At 40.7% G+C, this 18,901-nt stretch overlaps 1 protein-coding gene across 1 annotated transcript in view; it reads left to right on the top strand.

The window, feature by feature from the left end:
- LOC117385948 (phospholipid-transporting ATPase ABCA1-like) overlaps positions 1 to 18,901 on the top strand; it is a 260,381-nt gene that overhangs the window by 158,747 nt on the left and 82,733 nt on the right. Inside the window, exons 34-35 of the mRNA XM_055229034.1 lie at positions 9,868 to 9,973; positions 17,951 to 18,025. Coding sequence (XP_055085009.1) covers positions 9,868 to 9,973; positions 17,951 to 18,025 — 181 coding nt within the window. The remainder of the gene's footprint in view (positions 1 to 9,867; positions 9,974 to 17,950; positions 18,026 to 18,901) is intronic.

Below are 18,901 nucleotides of genomic sequence, written 5' to 3'. Positions count from 1 at the left end.
AATGAATTATAAATATGAAATTACTTTATATATGATTAATACAAAAACAAAAAAACAAAATTTAATGCAACAGAACCCAAAAAAAATGTCCCGTTCCAGTTCCAGGTTCGAGTATTTGTTCCAAAGGTTGTGTTCAATGTGTAATGTCTTTATGATCCAAAACTTGTTATAATCCAAGAAAGCAGGAAAATGAAAAGGTTCGTTTGTTCCTACCAGTCTATGAAGGAAAAAGGGTAGCTCGCCATCCAGATTATTGTGGGGTTGTCGTGGGATTCAGTGCAAGGGAAAAAAAACCTGACCTAAAAACAGGGTCAGTAAACCAAAAATAAAATTAGCATACAATTAATAAATTATCTTAAAGTAATGCATCATTACTATAACTTCAATAAATAAATAACGAATAAATACATGCAGTATATATAACCAATTCATTGTTACATAGAAATTAATTTATCAATAACAATTAAATAATAATTCCAATAACTAGCTTTGATTTTAAAAAGCAAAGCAAAGTAAAGTCAGGTAAAGTAAGGTAAAGTCAAGTCAGATCAAGTAAAGTCAGGTCAAGTCAGATCAAATAAAGTCAATTCAGGTCAAATCAAGTAAAGTGCACTTTTAAATTTCATCAATAAATCAAATCTCATGGCGTCTACGCCTAATTCATAAAAAAAAAAAAGAACATGGAGCTTCTAATGCTGCGCATCACAAAAGAATGCCCTATTCAAAACATCATAGTTATCTCAACTCAGTGTTCAAAAAGTAACCAAAAGCAGCGAACCGTATCAAATTCAATCAAAATAAAGTAATAAATTAACACTAGCCTTTATGGCAAAAGGTTCGGCTTACGCAAAGATGTGAATAAAGTAAAAATTAAACCAAAAAGACCGTTCTTGGTCGCGCCGACCGCATTAACCTAAATGCTACTGTTAGCGTTAGTCCCGACGCGTGTTAAAAGGGAGATCCGCAGCTCCGCAAAACATACGTAACTTTGGGGAAAATAAATGGAATTGCTTACCGTTGAGCGGATAGTGATAGCGGTAAGTATCTGTCGAGTCCAAATGTAGTTTTATGTATTTTCTTCCATGAAATTGCCAAAAGAAACAGCCAGAATCAGCCACAGCAGGAGCAGCATGAGACAGGTCTTGGCGTCTGACGTCACCGCTAATAAAGGAAATTGTCCCGCCACAACCAACTCCTCACCGGAAGTGGGACATTATATGACACGGGTTACACTTTCCCCCCCTGATCTCATGTTCGTCCTCGGACATGGACCAGGCTGGCACTCAATAACGGACTGACTGGAGCATGGAAACACCTCCTCATTTTCGTCCTCTTGAACAGCAAAGGTGAAGGCTGTGCTCAAGCCGTGAAGGCTTTTAACAACGGATGGCCAAGTTGTACATATTGCAGTCTCTCAGGTGGGCATCTTGTGCGGCCTGTACGGCGTAGGGTTTGTTCAGGTTCAGGACTCGACGGTTCTGACATGGGTGAATTGGATTCTGGATCAATGACAGAAGGTTCCGGTGATGTGGAAGGAGTTTTGGAATCTTCTGCCAAATTGATTGGTTCAAGGTCAATTGGTGTAGGTTGAGATTCAGTGTCAAGTTCTTCTGTGCCTTTAGCCAGAACTTCTTCAGCAACTTGAGACCCACCACCTGCAGACTCAATCATAGATTCATGATGCTCATTAGTGGCAGAAGCTGGTGGTGGAACAAGAGACTCAGGCAGCTCAGCAGAAGGAACTGGCGGCATGGCAACAGGTAAATCAATAACAGTTGAAAATGTTACAGGTTCAGGCACAGACGGAACGTATACAGGTAAGATTTCATCCTCCGACTCTTCATCGCTAGGGTGTGGAGGCAGTGATACTGGCGAAGGCGGCACAGGTGATTCTTCCTTCTTCACAGGTAGGTTTTCAACATGAGCAGGTAAGTACCCACAGGGCAGGAGAAGGTCTCTGTGCAGAGTTCGCAGTGGTTTATCTTTGCCCTCTGGTCTCACGGTGTACACAGGGAGATTGCCGGCTTTAGTCACCACTATGTATACATCGGGCTCCCACTTATCAGCCAGTTTGTGCTTGCCTCTCAAGCGCACGTTCCTCACCAAAACTCTGTCTCCGATGTTTAACTCTGAAGCTGTAACATGACGATCAAATCTGGTTTTATTTCGGTCCATAAGTTTCTGGGAATTCTCACTGGCCAGCTGGTAACTGTCCTTCAGGTGTGACCTCAACTTCTGGACATACTGTAAATGAGAGTCTGGCTTGTTATCATTCAGCGGCAGTCCGAAGGCCAGATCAACAGGAAGTCTTGGTTGGCGGCCAAACATAAGTTCGTATGGTGAGAATCCCGTAGCGTCGTTCTTTGTGCAATTATATGCATGGACAAGAGGTTTTACATGATCTTTCCAATGTCGTTTTTCTTGTTCACTCAGAGTTCCCAACATGTCCAGTAAAGTTCTGTTGAAACGCTCCACAGGGTTGCCTCTTGGATGGTAAGGTGTCGTTCTGATCTTGTGGATGCCCGTCATTTCACAAAGTTCCCGAATGATGCGGGATTCAAAATCAGGGCCCTGATCACTGTGCAGCTTTTCTGGAATGCCGTAATGCACAAGAAAGTTGTCCCATAGGCACTTGGCGACGGTGGTGGCTTTTTGGTTGGTGGTCGGTACAGCAACTGCATATTTCGTGAAATGGTCAGTCATGACAAGGATATCTTTGATTCTACCACAAGGCTCAACAGACAAGAAATCCATGCAGACCAACTCCAGGGGACCCGAGGTCTGGATGTTGACAAGAGGTGCCGCATGTTCAGGTAAGGACTTCCGTCTCACACATCTGCCACAGGTCCTGATTTTGTTGACCACATCAACAGACATCCTCGGCCAGTAAAAGCGGGATCGGACCAGGTCCAGAGTCCTCTCGATACCCATGTGGCCCATCTGGTTGTGAAGTTGGTGCAACACATCAGCTCGATATTCTTCCGGCAACACAAGTTGGAAGGTGTGCTCACTTCCCACCTGTCTCTTCCTGATGAGAAGGTTGTTATGGAGCTCCAGTTTTTTTACTTCTCTCAGTAACAGAGGCAGGTCGGGCAGCTGTTCTCTCAGCAGTGGTGGGGGCGACTCTCCACGCTCGAGCTGTGCAATAACATGCTGGATGGTGGGGTCGGCTCGCTGCTTGGTGGCAATGTCAGCAGCTGAGAGTCGAGGAAGAACAGGCGAAGCGAACTGTGTGTCATTTACAAAACTGTCAGGGACACTGTCGGCTTGGGTAGACAAAGACAAGATGAGAGCACGGTTCAGGTCAGCAGCTTCTGGTCCGAAGATCAAATGACGATCAGATATTGCTCTGATAGTGTGTTGGTCAATTGAGGCATATTCTAGATCTTGTAAATGTTGCTGGGCAAATTTCAATACTCGCTCTCTTTCTTTACGGGATAGTGGGTCATCAGACAGGTCACCATGCGGACGGCGTGACAGCCCGTCAGCATCAGCATTCTGCTTGCCTGCTCTGTAAATGAGTTTGAAGTTGAAGGTGGACAGAGCGGACAGCCATCTGTAGCTGGTGGCGTCGAGCTTGGCTGATGTCAGCAGGTAAGTTAGAGGGTTGCTGTCTGTGACAACGGTGAATTGAGCGCCGTAGAGATAGTCATTGAACTTTTCTGAAACTGCCCATTTCAATGCAAGGAACTCGAGTTTATGAGCTGGATACTTTGCTTCGCTCTTGGAAAGGCCTCTGCTGGCGTAAGCCACAACTCTGTTCTGCCCATCTTGTTCTTGGTAGAGCACAGCGCCAAGGCCTGTAGAACTTGCATCGGTGTGGAGAGTGTAAGGTTTCTGAGGGTCAGCAAATGCGAGAACAGGAGCAGTGGTAAGTTTGTCTATGACAGCTTCAAAGGCTTTTTGACACTCAGCTGACCAGCGTCCTCCGAATGGCTCTTTAGGATTCAGGTAGCATTCTTGTTTTACTTTGGACTTGAGCTTTCTCTGAGACGGAGGGTAACCAGCAGTGAGTTCGTGAAGTGGTTTGGTGATGGCAGAGTACCCTTGGACGAATCGGCGATAGTACCCAGCGAAACCAAGGAAGGATCGCAGCTCTTTCAAGTTTGTTGGGACTGGCCATGTGGTAAGGGTCTTGATTTTATCTGGGTCTGTTTCAACACCGTGCTGAGAAACGACGTGGCCAAGGTACTTGACGGAGGTTTGGAAGAACACACATTTTTCAACAGACAGTTTCAATCTGAACTCTTTCAGTCTTCTCAGGACTTTCATCAGTCGTTCTTCATGCTCCTCAAGAGTTGGCGCAAAGACAATGATATCATCGATAAAAACAAGGACCTCTTTTAGATTGAGCTCTCCCATACATTTCTCCATTAACCGTTGAAAGGTACTTGGAGCATTAGTCACTCCCTGTGGCATCCGGTTGAATTCATAGAACCCCAATGGGCACACAAAAGCAGTTTTAGCTTTGTCAGACTCTTCCATTTCGATCTGGTAGTAGCCAGACTTCAAATCGAGCACAGAAAACCATTTTGATCCGGATAATGCAGAGAACGTGTCTTCTAGCTTCGGGAGGGCATAAGCGTCTTTAATCGTCTGCAAATTGAGTTTACGGTAATCAATACACAGGCGCACACAGCCATTCTTCTTGCGGACCACCACAATTGGAGAAGCAAACGGCGAATCAGACTCCCGGATGACTCCCGACTCCAACAGCTCCTGCAGGTGCTTCCTCACAGCGTCAACATCCTGAGGATGGATTGGTCTTGGCCTCTGTTTGAATGGGCTTGGATCAGAAAGTTTGATCTGGTGTTTCACTTTATCTGTCTGACCAAAATCCAGGTCATGCTTGGCGAAGACCTCAGGAATGTCATTCAGCTGCTGGATAATGCGGTCTTTCCACTGCGGAGGGAGTGGTGAGTCTCCAAAATCATATTGTAGTGGGGCTGACGGCTCTGCAGACTGGACTTGGTGTGTAATGCTTTGCTCTTTGGAGTAGATAGTCCGGAAGGCGCTTATTTCTGCAATGACTGCTTTTGCTGGGATGGTAATTGCATGATCAGACTCATTGCTGACTATAACTGGCAGATGACATGGCCGTCGCCGGGGCAGGTCAGTAATGCAAGACTTCACAATGAGTCCACCCGGCAGAGAGCATGACGCGGGGTGTTCAATCAGTACTGCCCTTTCGCCTTGCAGTAACCGTGTGGCCAGTAATCCCTCGAGGACAGTAGTTTGGCCAGCACAGATGGTGTGTGACTGGTTAAAATGCAGGGTAGCTGTGGCGTACTGTTCATCCAAGCTCTGACTGTACCGAAACTGCAGGATCTTTAGAACGGCTTGATAACCAGGGGCAGCGGGCTGGAAGGACTGTTCAGTTTGTAAGTGCTTGGTGAAGGCGACGTCAAGAGTATTGGTGCCAATGAGGATCAGTGGTTGCGACTGCTTTACATCAGGGACAACAAGAGCCAGAGTGTCAATGTTGATGTTTGTGCCGAGGAACTCAGGTGGGAAAGTCATATTTATTTCAATGTACCCCAGGTATGGTACAGACTCTCCATTTGCTCCTTCTATTTCCAGTAGGTCATCCAATGGCTTGATCTCATGGTCTGACAAATAAATGTTGTAGAAGGAATGTGGAATTGTGGTGACTTGGGAACCAGTATCAAGGAGACAGTTGTAATGATCGTCTCTGATTTGGACTTGACCAGTGCTCTTCATTCCCACAAGACCTCTTGGCAGTACGCGTATACTGTATGGCTGGTTCTTGGGACTGTTGGTGATGGCAGCTTCTGAGTGTCCCTTCACAGAAGCTGCTTCTAGTTTAACTGAAGATTCCTATTTGTCCAGGTTTGCTGCTTTTGCCGCAACTGCTTTTTCTTTTGCTCTACCAGACGAGGATTGGCTGTGTTGGTGCAGGAAGAGGAAATGTGCCCATCTTCACCACACTTAAAACAGTACCATGGTTTGGGTTTGGTAGTGGACTGAGGCTGGTTAGACTGGCGTGAAGCTGGTTTGAGCTCGGCTGGATTTGTCTTGGACAGAAGAGCAGACATTTGGCGTTGAAGTTCTTGCATTTGTTTTTTCAGTTCTTTGAGTTCCTCCTTAGATGTTGAGGAGTGGCCACAGGAACAGGTGCTCTGGGACTGGATGTTGGCTTTCTGCTTTGAAGAACTGAAACCAATGTGTTTTTTCATTAATGATTCTTTGGCTTGTTGTCTGTCTTCTTCTGTTCGTAATGATAGCAGGAGATCTGAGAATGAAGGTGGATCATCTTTCTTCTGCTCCAGTTGAAGCTTTGTAATTACAGGGTTGTCCCAACATCCACGCACAAATTGCTTAATGAGATGTTTCTCCATGTCGACAGCCTGTATTCCTCCCCTTTTGACAACAGTGTTGAGCGTTAGCTGCAGCCGCTGGAGATAAGATGACGGCCGTTCCCCTGGGTTCTGCAGGATGTTCAGGTACTGGGCAAACAACTCCTCTCCGTCCTGTACAGTGTCAAATGCTGAATCCAATATGCGTAACAAGACAGTAGGTGGTGTTTCTGGGCCCAAACCTCTGATCAGGTCAGCAGCAGGCGACAGCAGGCTCTCTATGATGCGTCTGGTCACATGCAGTAGCGATAAACTGGGATCAGCAAGCAGTAACTCAATTTGTGAACGCCATGATTCAAAGTCCGCTTCATTGTTTGGCTTGGGAACTCGTCCAGAAAATGAGCGGAGTCTTACCGAAGTTGGAGCAGTTAGTTCTGTGTTGCGTACCACATGCTCGACAACAACTTTCTGTATTCCTAGTGGGTTTAGTTCTTCATTAGTGAGTGAAACTCTTGGCCTTGATCCAGCATCACTTGGTCTTTGTTGTTGGCTCTGTCTTGATTGTGGCCCCTGCTGGTCAGCAGTGAACTGGCTAGGGGCAGGCTGAGAGGCTTGAGGTATGGACAGTGGTACGTGCGATCCGGACACTGGTTGTGTATTGGTCATGTCCACTGTGGGCTCCTCACCTTCATCATCATCGTCGTCGTCCTCATCATCATTACTATATTCATCATCATTTTCATTCGCTCCACTTGTGCTCAAATGTTGGCTGATTTGTTTCATCACAGTTCTGAGCATATCTTCAAAACGTGTACCACTCTGGTCGGCCATTTGTTTAAGTCCTTGCAGGTAGTCAGGGGTGACGCTACCGTCTCCTGCTGTGGCTGAAAGTTCGTCCGCAAGCGAAGTGACGCAGTACTCACGGTTAGTAAGCGTAGACGTGTATTTATATGGCAAAAGCGGCTTTAGCCCAATAAAAGCGGCCAATTCATTAAACTCAACGATCAGGTTTTTATGTAAACTACTGCTCGGTTCACTAATAGGTAACACGCGGTTAAGCGCCCCGTACTTGTGCAAGCAATCCAGTATTTCATTGTCAGAACTAGAATTAGTTACACCAGAAATCATCACGCACTGTGATATATTAACACCTGATTGCAAAATGAAATCCATAGTTTACTTTTTTTTCCCAAAACCAAAATTAATATTCACACACAAAGGCTCCTGGCTAGCTCGCCACTTGTAACGCAACTAGGGGCTAATTAGGACCTGACTGCAATGTGACCAGATGTAGGTACGGTAGGGAGCCAGTGTGTGTGAATAAATACATCAACACGGAATCTTAGTCAAAAAAATTATATATATTAAGTTCAATATTAGTTATTTAGGCAGGTATGCAATAATAATATACATATATACAATGAATTATAAATATGAAATTACTTTATATATGATTAATACAAAAACAAAAAAACAAAATTTAATGCAACAGAACCCAAAAAAAATGTCCCGTTCCAGTTCCAGGTTCGAGTATTTGTTCCAAAGGTTGTGTTCAATGTGTAATGTCTTTATGATCCAAAACTTGTTATAATCCAAGAAAGCAGGAAAATGAAAAGGTTCGTTTGTTCCTACCAGTCTATGAAGGAAAAAGGGTAGCTCGCCATCCAGGTTATTGTGGGGTTGTCGTGGGATTCAGTGCAAGGGAAAAAAAACCTGACCTAAAAACAGGGTCAGTAAACCAAAAATAAAATTAGCATACAATTAATAAATTATCTTAAAGTAATGCATCATTACTATAACTTCAATAAATAAATAACGAATAAATACATGCAGTATATATAACCAATTCATTGTTACATAGAAATTAATTTATCAATAACAATTAAATAATAATTCCAATAACTAGCTTTGATTTTAAAAAGCAAAGCAAAGTAAAGTCAGGTAAAGTAAGGTAAAGTCAAGTCAGATCAAGTAAAGTCAGGTCAAGTCAGATCAAATAAAGTCAATTCAGGTCAAATCAAGTAAAGTGCACTTTTAAATTTCATCAATAAATCAAATCTCATGGCGTCTACGCCTAATTCATAAAAAAAAAAGAACATGGAGCTTCTAATGCTGCGCATCACAAAAGAATGCCCTATTCAAAACATCATAGTTATCTCAACTCAGTGTTCAAAAAGTAACCAAAAGCAGCGAACCGTATCAAATTCAATCAAAATAAAGTAATAAATTAACACTAGCCTTTATGGCAAAAGGTTCGGCTTACGCAAAGATGTGAATAAAGTAAAAATTAAACCAAAAAGACCGTTCTTGGTCGCGCCGACCGCATTAACCTAAATGCTACTGTTAGCGTTAGTCCCGACGCGTGTTAAAAGGGAGATCCGCAGCTCCGCAAAACATACGTAACTTTGGGGAAAATAAATGGAATTGCTTACCGTTGAGCGGATAGTGATAGCGGTAAGTATCTGTCGAGTCCAAATGTAGTTTTATGTATTTTCTTCCATGAAATTGCCAAAAGAAACAGCCAGAATCAGCCACAGCAGGAGCAGCATGAGACAGGTCTTGGCGTCTGACGTCACCGCTAATAAAGGAAATTGTCCCGCCACAACCAACTCCTCACCGGAAGTGGGACATTATATGACACGGGTTACACTTGACAGTATAAATTAAAAGTTATCATAGTCTTAAAATGTTGTTTTATCAGGACATACGCAGATACACAGCCATATTTTTACATCTTTGCAAACGCATATGCAAAATTTGTAACTTGAATAAATAATAAATAAAGAAACAATTAACAAGTTTAAAAAGTAGCTACATTTTTTTTTTTTAATTATTATTATTTGTCTTGGGCAAATGGACATCTTTTCTCTTTGCATAGCCTAGGCAGCCACAATCGATATCAATCAACACAATGATACAAGAGACAAGGAAAAATAAACAAAAACAGACAAGCAAACACACACACAAAAAAGAGTATCTCCGATTGCCCAAAAAGGAGTGGGAAGAAGAAAACTTATTTAATCCCACCTCCTCTGTTATTATTTCTTAAATTTAGCATACTTTACTTCCTTTTATTTATATATTTATTTTACTTCTGGCCCTTTGATTGCAGCTATTTTGCTTATGTGGCCCTTGGTGAAAATATGTTTGACACCCCTGATGTAGAAGAACAAAGTAGTGGTCCGGGAAATTATTCAAGTAAGAGTCAAAAGTATGGAAAGAGTACTTCTCAAGTAAGAGTAACTTAAAGAGATACACATAGGATTCAGCAATGTTGCATAGTCATTTTCGTACAAATGAAAAAAAAAATCAGCTACCCGCAACCATGATGCAGCTAGAGATATACTCAAAAATGTTTACTTGAACTTACCTGTAGTTTTAGTTAATTTAAATGCTCCATATTTAAATTTTGCATATCTCCGAAACATCAATTGCCATATTATCAGTTTACTTTTATATATCTACCACATACTCTGAACATGTATATAGTAACACTACCTCTGCCACTTTGTACACAAACTTTTCCTTGAACTTGCTTATGTCTATCCAGATATGGAGGCATCTCTGTTGGAGGAGTCAACTCCCAAGTGCGCCTGACTGAAGCGGAGATCGAACTCGCCTTCACCGATCTCAAAGACTTTCTGAGTGTGCTGCAGGTAGGAGCCCGCATGACCTTACTCCACTGAAAAAAAGCACTTGTTGATATCGAATTACTGTTGAAAGCGAATGTGTCTGTTGTTGGAAGAGGTCAAAGGTTGAACACTTTTAAAATAAATGCAAGAACAGCATAGGGCGCAGCAGAGATAGCAGAGGTAGTAGTGGGAGTAGCTGCAGTAGTGGTAAGACACAGTAACAGTTGGATAATGTTAAGCAGGAGTCTTAATATAGCATTAAGAAAAGTCTTAATTCACATGAACAAACAAGAAAGTTTACCTTTACTTCTTTTACAACGGACAAATTTGAGTGTTGCAACGTACAGGTCACGAACAGCAAGAGAACAGAAAAAGGCACACAAAAATCACAACTATATAAAACTATATAAAGAGAAATAACTAGAAATAGTGGAGTAGAATAGTAGATACGTAAATAGTAGATGACCAGATTAATTCTTAGTAACTACTGTTGTGGAATTTCTAATAGTAAAAACCTTAAAAAATACAATACAAATAAAGATTTAAGGTAACGAAAGCCATAACAATACTTAATTAATGACATCTACTTAAATAATGGGTTCGAGTTAGAGCATTAATTAAGCAGTTACTAAGACTGAACCGTTCTTAATAAACTGTGGATCATGAATAAAGTCTGCGAGCACGTTTAATGCTAAATAACCCAGTAACAGACTGATTCATCTTATGATTGGAAGGTGGGCAGCTCTATCCCCAGCTCTAACTATTGCATGCTGTTGTTGTGTCATTGCACAAGACACTTGACTTACCTTCAACACAACATAAATGTAAGTGGTAGTGGCCATTCTTCAGCCCCAGACCAGCTGTGACTGCAGAGTATGATGAGTACATACTAGTCTACTATAGGGCATGTCAAACTTGTGAAAAGCTATATAATCGGGGTATGGTAGTGGTAGTAGTTGTAGTAGTAGTAGTAGTAGTTTGAGTAACTGCAGCAATAGTAGTAAGCTAGAAGCAGTTCTCACTTCATTTGTAACAAGCAAGTGCCTACAATAACCACATTGTTTGTTGTATTGTATTGATAGTCCACAAGTCCTGAACATTTCCTGCGTGCTTTCTGAGTCACCTTCCTGTGTGAAATCTCTTCAGTCCAAGTTAATCATCATTACTGTTGCCGTGACACTCGTCTAGTGGCATTTACCAACTTCTGCTCCTCTTATTACAACTTTCTACTTCTTTTCTTCTCCAATTGGTTGTTGCGGCCACCATTTTTCTTCTGTAGAGACTGTGGTTTGCTGGTCTTCTTTCTAAATGGAGCATGAAGTTCTTTGTCCGCCAAGCTTTGTGCCTTGGATACAGGTGAGGTTGCTTGCGGCAGAGCCATGCTAAAGCCTTGAAAGAGGGAGGAAGGATAAAAACGGCAAAACAGAGTGAAAGAAAAAAAGAGGCGCGGTTAAGTTCTCCAAATGAAATCTGTTGAGTGACCATGGCAACAGGCATCGCTTTCAGTAAATGGACCAATCTAGGGTTTTGACGGAAAAAGAAAGGATAAACACAAGGTCCATGGGCATTCGCCAAATTTTCACCTTTTAAACTGTCATGCCCAAAAACATTCTTAATCTTAACAAGGCCAAAATGGAAGTGGGCCCGATTAGGAGACGACCACGTTTATGGCGAATAAAAGGAAGGTTGTACATGTTAAAGGGTGAAAGCACAATATGTCAAGAAGGGCATGTCTTTAGAAGATGCAAGGCCAAATCACTACTGACACAGAGAAGCAGCCCCAAATGGACGGCAATGAAATATAGATGTCAAAAAATAAATAAAGGTGCACTGTGTAACTTTTCCGGTGAATGGTACCCTCACCTGCTCGTCTCCATGGAGATCTTATTGCTTTGCTTGTAAAGTTCCACAAATACAAATTTACAGAAAGGCAAATCATAACATAGACAGCTTAATTTTGACAATTTTTCAAATTTGACTTGTTCTATATTACGCAAAATTGACTATTGTGAGTTTTAAGCTATTTTAGAACGTTGTTACTTCATCAAAAACATACCTGGAGATGTGTTTTGTTTCATTCACACATTTTTGAATAACCCTTTATCTTTAGTCTGTCTACATCTCCAAAGCTCAAAATGCTCTGTTCCACCTTGTGATGTCATGAAGAGGTAGTTTTCAAGCTAACATCTACTTTTTACCTTTTGTTCAGTAGAAATTGGCAATTCCTGAAATCATCCAAATGATTCTAGTTAAGGTGTGTGGAGTTTAAAAACACAATGGAGCACTTTTTTGTATCACCACATGACATCACAAAGTGGAACAGAATGTTTCCAGGTTGAGAGAAGAAGCCTAAATATGCAGGATTTGTGTGTTAAACATGTGCGAATGAAACAAAACACAACTCCGAGTATGTTTATGATGAGGAAACAACATTCTAACATGGCTTAAAACTTACAAGAGTCAATTTTGATGAGGACACAACATTATAAAATAGATCACAAAACAGCGTAATACAGGCCCTTTAAAATCACTAGTTGCTACTGTCTGATAGCGTGCCAGCTTTGATCTGACAGAGGAAGACCAGAGAGCACAGGTGAGCCTGAACAAAGGCCAGGTGAGGGAACAGATTTAACATCTGCCAAAATAAAAATAAATTTATGGTAGCTTTAAAGCCTCATATTATCCCTTGAAACTGCTCGTCTTGCTACAGGCAATTTGACACAAACCACTAGCTTTTTTCCACCTGCCCAAAACAGAAAATGGGGTCTGAAAATTTCTTTTTAATTGCAATCCTTGTCTCATAAGTAAAAATAGGGGCTTTGTGTTGTGTTGCAAGGCATGATGGGAAGGATGAGGAGAAGAAGAAAGTCCACAAGATCCAAACTTATAATTAAGGTAAAACGAATCTCAAGTGGCAAACCGTGTTATTATGTAGAAACTGTTTATATTTTTGTGGTCGCGCCGTCCTACAAGATACAAGTGGTCTTTCATTTTCCTATCAAAGTCATCATGGACAAATTGGATGACAAGTTCCATTACATGATACGGGACATGCTAATTATTGTAGCTAATTAGGTTAAATTAACTGTCATAGAATTCTGAACTGCATTCTATTCCCAAAGGAGACTGGAAAAACTATTCTGTCAAGGTAGGCAATTAATTGGGCAAAAATCATGCATGTATTATTATATTTATTTCGGTGTAGACAGTGGTTATATTTATATTTATACGTAGGAGTTTTTTAATCCTCTTGGCTGTTATCTTCTAAGGAGTTGCAACGGCGATTCACCTGTCTCTATCAGACCCTATCCTCTGCATGGTATTTTCAAAACTAATCTCAGAAGGTGGACAATGGCCTATATAACTTACTCCGAAAGAAATATAAAAATGCATAATCCCTAAATCCGTAAGTGTTATGTATTACTATCATATTTGTCAGGGATTAGCTCCACAAACATGTCATATTAATCTCCATCTGACAACAATCACGTCTTTGGAGTTCACTAGTTTGTTTTTGCTAACAGAGAAAGTGCTGAACTATCCCCAGATATAACATCTCCATGGAGACAAAAGCTTACGGCGGTCCCTCCTCCAGAAAAGTTACGTAGTACACCTTTAACACGGAAGAATATAGAGCGTCAAAGTCTAAACTGTTGATCTCTTTGTGCATTATCATCCAGAGAAGCCGGCTACACTTGAGTTTCCTTGTTGTACAGTTGCCCTGGGTTCTGGGAGGTCTACAGGTTGCGGCAGCAATTTGCAAGAGTTCAAGTATGTGGAGCCGTGGCCCACAGACGGAATACAATAGGCAGAACTCCTCCTCGGACAGCATTCAGAACGATGGGAAATTAGTATCGTTGCCATAGTGATTAAAGGTCCTATATTATGCAAAATGGACTCTTGTGAGCTTTAAGACATGTTATAATGCTGTGACCTCCTCGAAAACATACCTGGTTAGGACCTGATGAGTGTAAAAACAAAGAATTATCTTTTTACATTATGTAGTTTCTGAGAAACATTTGTCCTGAATGTAAAAACAAAATCAGAAACAACAATTGTGCCTCTTGGATCCATGTGTCGCATGTGAAGTGCTGCTGACAGTAGCAGGAAGACATTTGCCTTTATAAAAATAAAAAATTATATTCTAAATTCTTAAAAATATTCTAAACTGAACATTTTGGCATTGCTTCTGTTCTTGTATGCTGTTCTTCTTCTAAAAATTTGCATTGTGGCCTAGACAACCCAAAATGTCTTGTCCAAATATGAAGACACCAGGTCCTTGGAGGTTAATGATTTAAACAAAATATTACATGTTTTGAATGCTGAAAAAGTCATAAAAATGTTGCATATAACAGTAAGAAGTCCACGAATAGGGTGATTAATTCAGGATAGATGGATAACATTCACCTCTGCGTGGGCCGTACAGAGAATAAACTGCTGATCTCCTTGTGGATTATGGTCAGCCATACTTCAGTTCCCTTGTTGTACAGTTACCCTGGGCTCTGGCAGGTCCACAGGCCACAGCAGCCACATTGTCCTTGAGCAGGGATGAGTTTGACAGGGATTAGATGCAGACAGCCGCTGGCCCGCTCCTCATCTGGGTTTAGACTCCGCTAATCCCTCATAAATACGGCTTGTTTGGTGCTACACTACACTGCCCACCTCCACTGAAAGAACATCAGTATACACCAGTTAGGCTAAAGACAATCCCTGCTTGTTCAGGTGGACAATGTAAGAAGTATTGTTATAGTTACAATGAGTGAACAGGTACTGAACCAGTTTTTATGCGAAGAACTTTTAAAACAATGGGAGAATATAATAGAACCATAAATTGTGCAACTACTTAACTTATTTTTCCCATAAACAACCTAAACTAAATAAATAATAATCACACCAGGAGAAGACATTTTAGTAGTAGTTACAATTGAAACACAAATACACATTGTAGTTGTAGTATTTATTCTTGTCAATGGAAAAGTATTGAGTTATCATGTGACTTAGGCAAACTTAAAGATACTATATTGAGCATCTACATAACGTACACTATGGAACTTTTCCGATAGAGGTTCCTGCTTGTCTCCATGGAGTTATTATTGCTTTTCCTATAAGGTATGGAATTAAACTCTTCTTTGCTACCAGGAAAAGTTACAAGTCAGATCTGTGTAGAGGTGATTGATAGAATGCTTTTATTTTTTTTAGCAACTGAATCAATGAAAGATCAGGTTTAATGCCGTAATGTTGAACATTCCAAGATTCCAAGCAAAGCAATTCCATGGATACAAGTGAGTGGTGGACACAGGCATCACTAGTGGAAGACGCAATTGTAATATTTATATTAGCCCCATAGTATAAGCATTCGTAGTACAAACTGTAGTAATAGCAGTTACATTAGAAATACAGCCAGGTATAGAATCAGAACGATAAAAAATGAGGACTGTTGCCATAGCGATCGGCCATTTAAAACCAAATATCAGAATGTCACCTATAACAGGAAGCTGAAACCCCTAAATAGAAATCTGGTAGTAATAGAAGTTGCCTGTTTTTTATGTGCAAAAGTAAAAACCTTATTTGTGCTTAAGTAGAAGGGGTGAGTAGTCGTTTTACTTGAGTGCATATTTTGAGTGTTTTTCCCTCTTCTACCATTATCCGACATCCACTTTTCCCCTCGCTCTCTCCCTATACGTAGGTGTATCAAAAAAAAACAACGTGCCGTATACTGCCGTGAGACGCTGTGTAAACATTGTGTTATGGTAAAGATGGTAAAACGGAGGCATCACCCGTGACAGAGCAAAGGGAAGCTAAGGGGGAGTATATTCTTAAAATATTTCCAAATTTATCAGGTGCCATGGAGCAGCGCAGCGTTGGCGTCGGAGTGAAGGATTGTGGGACAGGAACCACAAAAGCGCTCTATGATCTTTTTAGGAACCTGTCTCGAGGCTACGCGTATCTCCTGCTATCTTCCGCACGCCGGTACAATTGAGCTTTTTCACCGAGGCACCTGAACGCACGCGGATGTCTGTGATGATTTCTCTCCTCTCATTCCTCGACCTCCCCTCTCTTCACCCCACTTCCCTCCCGCCCGCCCGCCCCAAATCCTCTTCCTCGCAAATGACGAAGGCCAGGAGGTACATTTGCATTTATATCACAAAGCGTAATGTGTTCAGTGCTTTATGGAGGACGCGCGCGGCATGGTGCATTGACGTGACACTTTGGGAAAATCGCACGCTTGTCATTCCGAACTCTCATCCCAAACTCTCATCCCGAGCTTCATTTGACGTACAGCTCGATCCGGGGATAGTGCCGTTTTCATATGTCCACTTTAGACTCATCTCGTCCACAATGGAACAATTTGAAGAAAGCAGACACTGTTTTTGTTGTTGTTATTGTGCTGAAGAAAGTATTTGAAGGGAATTATTATTTGCCTTGTCAAAACATTTGTTTTAGTAATTCTGGCCTACTGTCACCCAGGTTTGCTTTGGTGAAAACAGTTTTCATTATTCTGTTGAGCAAAAACAAATTGTATGAGAATAGTGGTTTGGGCTACCTCAAGTGTGCGATGTCTTCTTTAATCTTCAGAAAAAAAGTGAGATATGGAGCTAAGTGAAATTCCAGCTCTTACAGATGAATGCTGTTGTTGTGTCCTTGGGCAAGATGCCTAACCCACCTTGCTCCCATTGTCTGGTGTGTGAATGGGTGAGGGGTTCCTTGATGTAAAGTGCTTCGAGTGACTTGAACGTGAAAAAGCTTTACATAAAAATGTGACCATTTTAAAATACTGTACAATATTAATATGCTGCCACACTAATGACGCTCATTTGGCTGAAGAATTTAAGTCGCACTATGTTTTCCCATGGAGAGTTCGTGTAGTTGTTTTGCCTAGAATGTTCCATAGTATGGTATTAACTTTATAGAGACAAGTTAGTTTTTTTAGCATACCTTTTAATGGGAAACTAGTACTTTAAATACTACAATGTAACTACAAGGTTAACAAAGAAAAACTATATCTTAACTGGTCTTAAAAAAGCATGAACAAAGACTCATAATGAGCAAATCGTTCATTAACAATGATTCTAAACGTGCACATTCTAACTTTTCTGTTTGGGGGCCCTACACCTGCTCCTCTCCATGATGACACCAGGTTAAATTACAAATCAGATCTGTGGAGATGCCACCCCACTCCCACTGTTTTTCAAGGTATTTTAGAGCTAGCTGTATACATTTAATGCCATGCTGTGGAACATTCCAGGCAAAGGAATTGGTGGTTTTCAGTTTCTAGGATGTGATGATGTCGTAGTACCAGGTGACGGACAAGAGACAGTTTTCCCTATTGATTACATTGTACTTTCCTGTGAAATATCCAAGAGGTAAAATGACAAATGTTTAACCTCATCATTTCTATTAGTGCAATGCAAATCATTTCTATTAGTGACTAGAGCCAAGAACTTTATTAAAACAAGAATTTGCATTTGAACGATATTATTTGCAACTGTTCCCCATCTGTTTTCCATATTACTGGCTTATAGAATGTTGTAATGTCATCAGAAACGAGCAGGTAGCGGACCCATCTTCAGAAAAATGACATAATACAGAGTGAAGTAGTAGTTACCAAGTCTGCATCTATAATAAATGATAATATTAGGTAGTTATTATAAAGCATGGCATAACATACTATTATACACACAAAAAACAAACTGTATTAAGCCATAACTTGACATTTTTAGCCTCAAATATTCCCTCCTCTGCAATGCTTTTTAATTATTCCTCACTGTTAAATAAAACAGAGATGTCAAGAAATGCACGAGGCTGCGTTAACAGGGACACAGCTTTGTGGGAAGTGAGTGGCGCAGCAAAACCCAAATCTTCTCCCAAAGTCTTCATTTTTTGTCGACCTCCTCTTGATGTTTTTGCATTTCAAAGAGGCCTGGTGGTTTTCCAAGTGTGTCCAATTAACTCCAACTCTCCAACTTGTTTTCCCCTCTTGTTTTTCTGTATCTTCATTAGGATAACGTGACTGATGAGATTCTGCAGAGGTCGGAGGTTCTTTTCAAGAGGCTCGGGGCCAGAGACAACCTCAAGGTAATGGTTGCTAACGTTTTTTGGTCATAATTTTTAGAGTTTTTGCCAGGAAAAATTATCTTGGCGTCACGATTGTCATGCATGCATTTTGGGGGAAATTTTGTGCTGTACAAAACCATAATTTTTGTCTAACTAGTAACACTGGACTGAACTACTGAATGTAGCAGTGCCCAATCTAGTATTTGTATTTATCTTCCAGCTTATAATTATTGTCCTATTACTGACCTCTTGTGGCTGCATAAGTATCTGTCGCCATCTTATAGTAAATAGATTCACAGTCCATAAAAATAAAATGAAAATTGAAAGTGTTACTGAGAGCTCAAAAACTTAACTTTGATTGAGGTTAAAAGTTTAGTTACTGGTGGAATAGACAGACAATACACTGTAATCATAGGAGCACAAAGTACTCATTATTTGAAGTTCTATTAAGAAAGTGCATTGATTAATTTCCTTGTTAACGTTACAACAGATAACTTATTTTCACTGTGATTTATTAAGGCATACCTGTGGCGGCTCTGACAGCGGTGATTAAAAATCTTAAATATAACTCTGTTAAATTAATTACACTGTCTTACAAAGGCTGCTGTTTGGAGGGTAACTTACTTAAAAGCATGTGTGATTCTTAGCTTTTGGATCACTCTGTAGGTCGAAAAGTTCAACTTGTTTAAAGTATAAATATGGTTTAATTACATGAAATAATGAAACAAGTTGTGTCAAAGCCAGTAATTGAAAAATAATTGATGTTCAATTCAGTTCTATTTATTTATATAGTACACTTAAAACAATTACAGCTGACCAAAGTGCTTCACATAAATGTCAACAAAAAACAAATATACAGATAATATGATACAAAAGAACAATAAAGCACCAAAACAT

This window comes from Periophthalmus magnuspinnatus, chromosome 18, assembly GCF_009829125.3.
Source record: "Periophthalmus magnuspinnatus isolate fPerMag1 chromosome 18, fPerMag1.2.pri, whole genome shotgun sequence".
NCBI classification, from domain to species: domain Eukaryota; kingdom Metazoa; phylum Chordata; class Actinopteri; order Gobiiformes; family Gobiidae; genus Periophthalmus; species Periophthalmus magnuspinnatus.
Note: the sequence above shows the minus strand (reverse complement) of the source record. Positions and strands in the feature narration are given on the sequence as shown.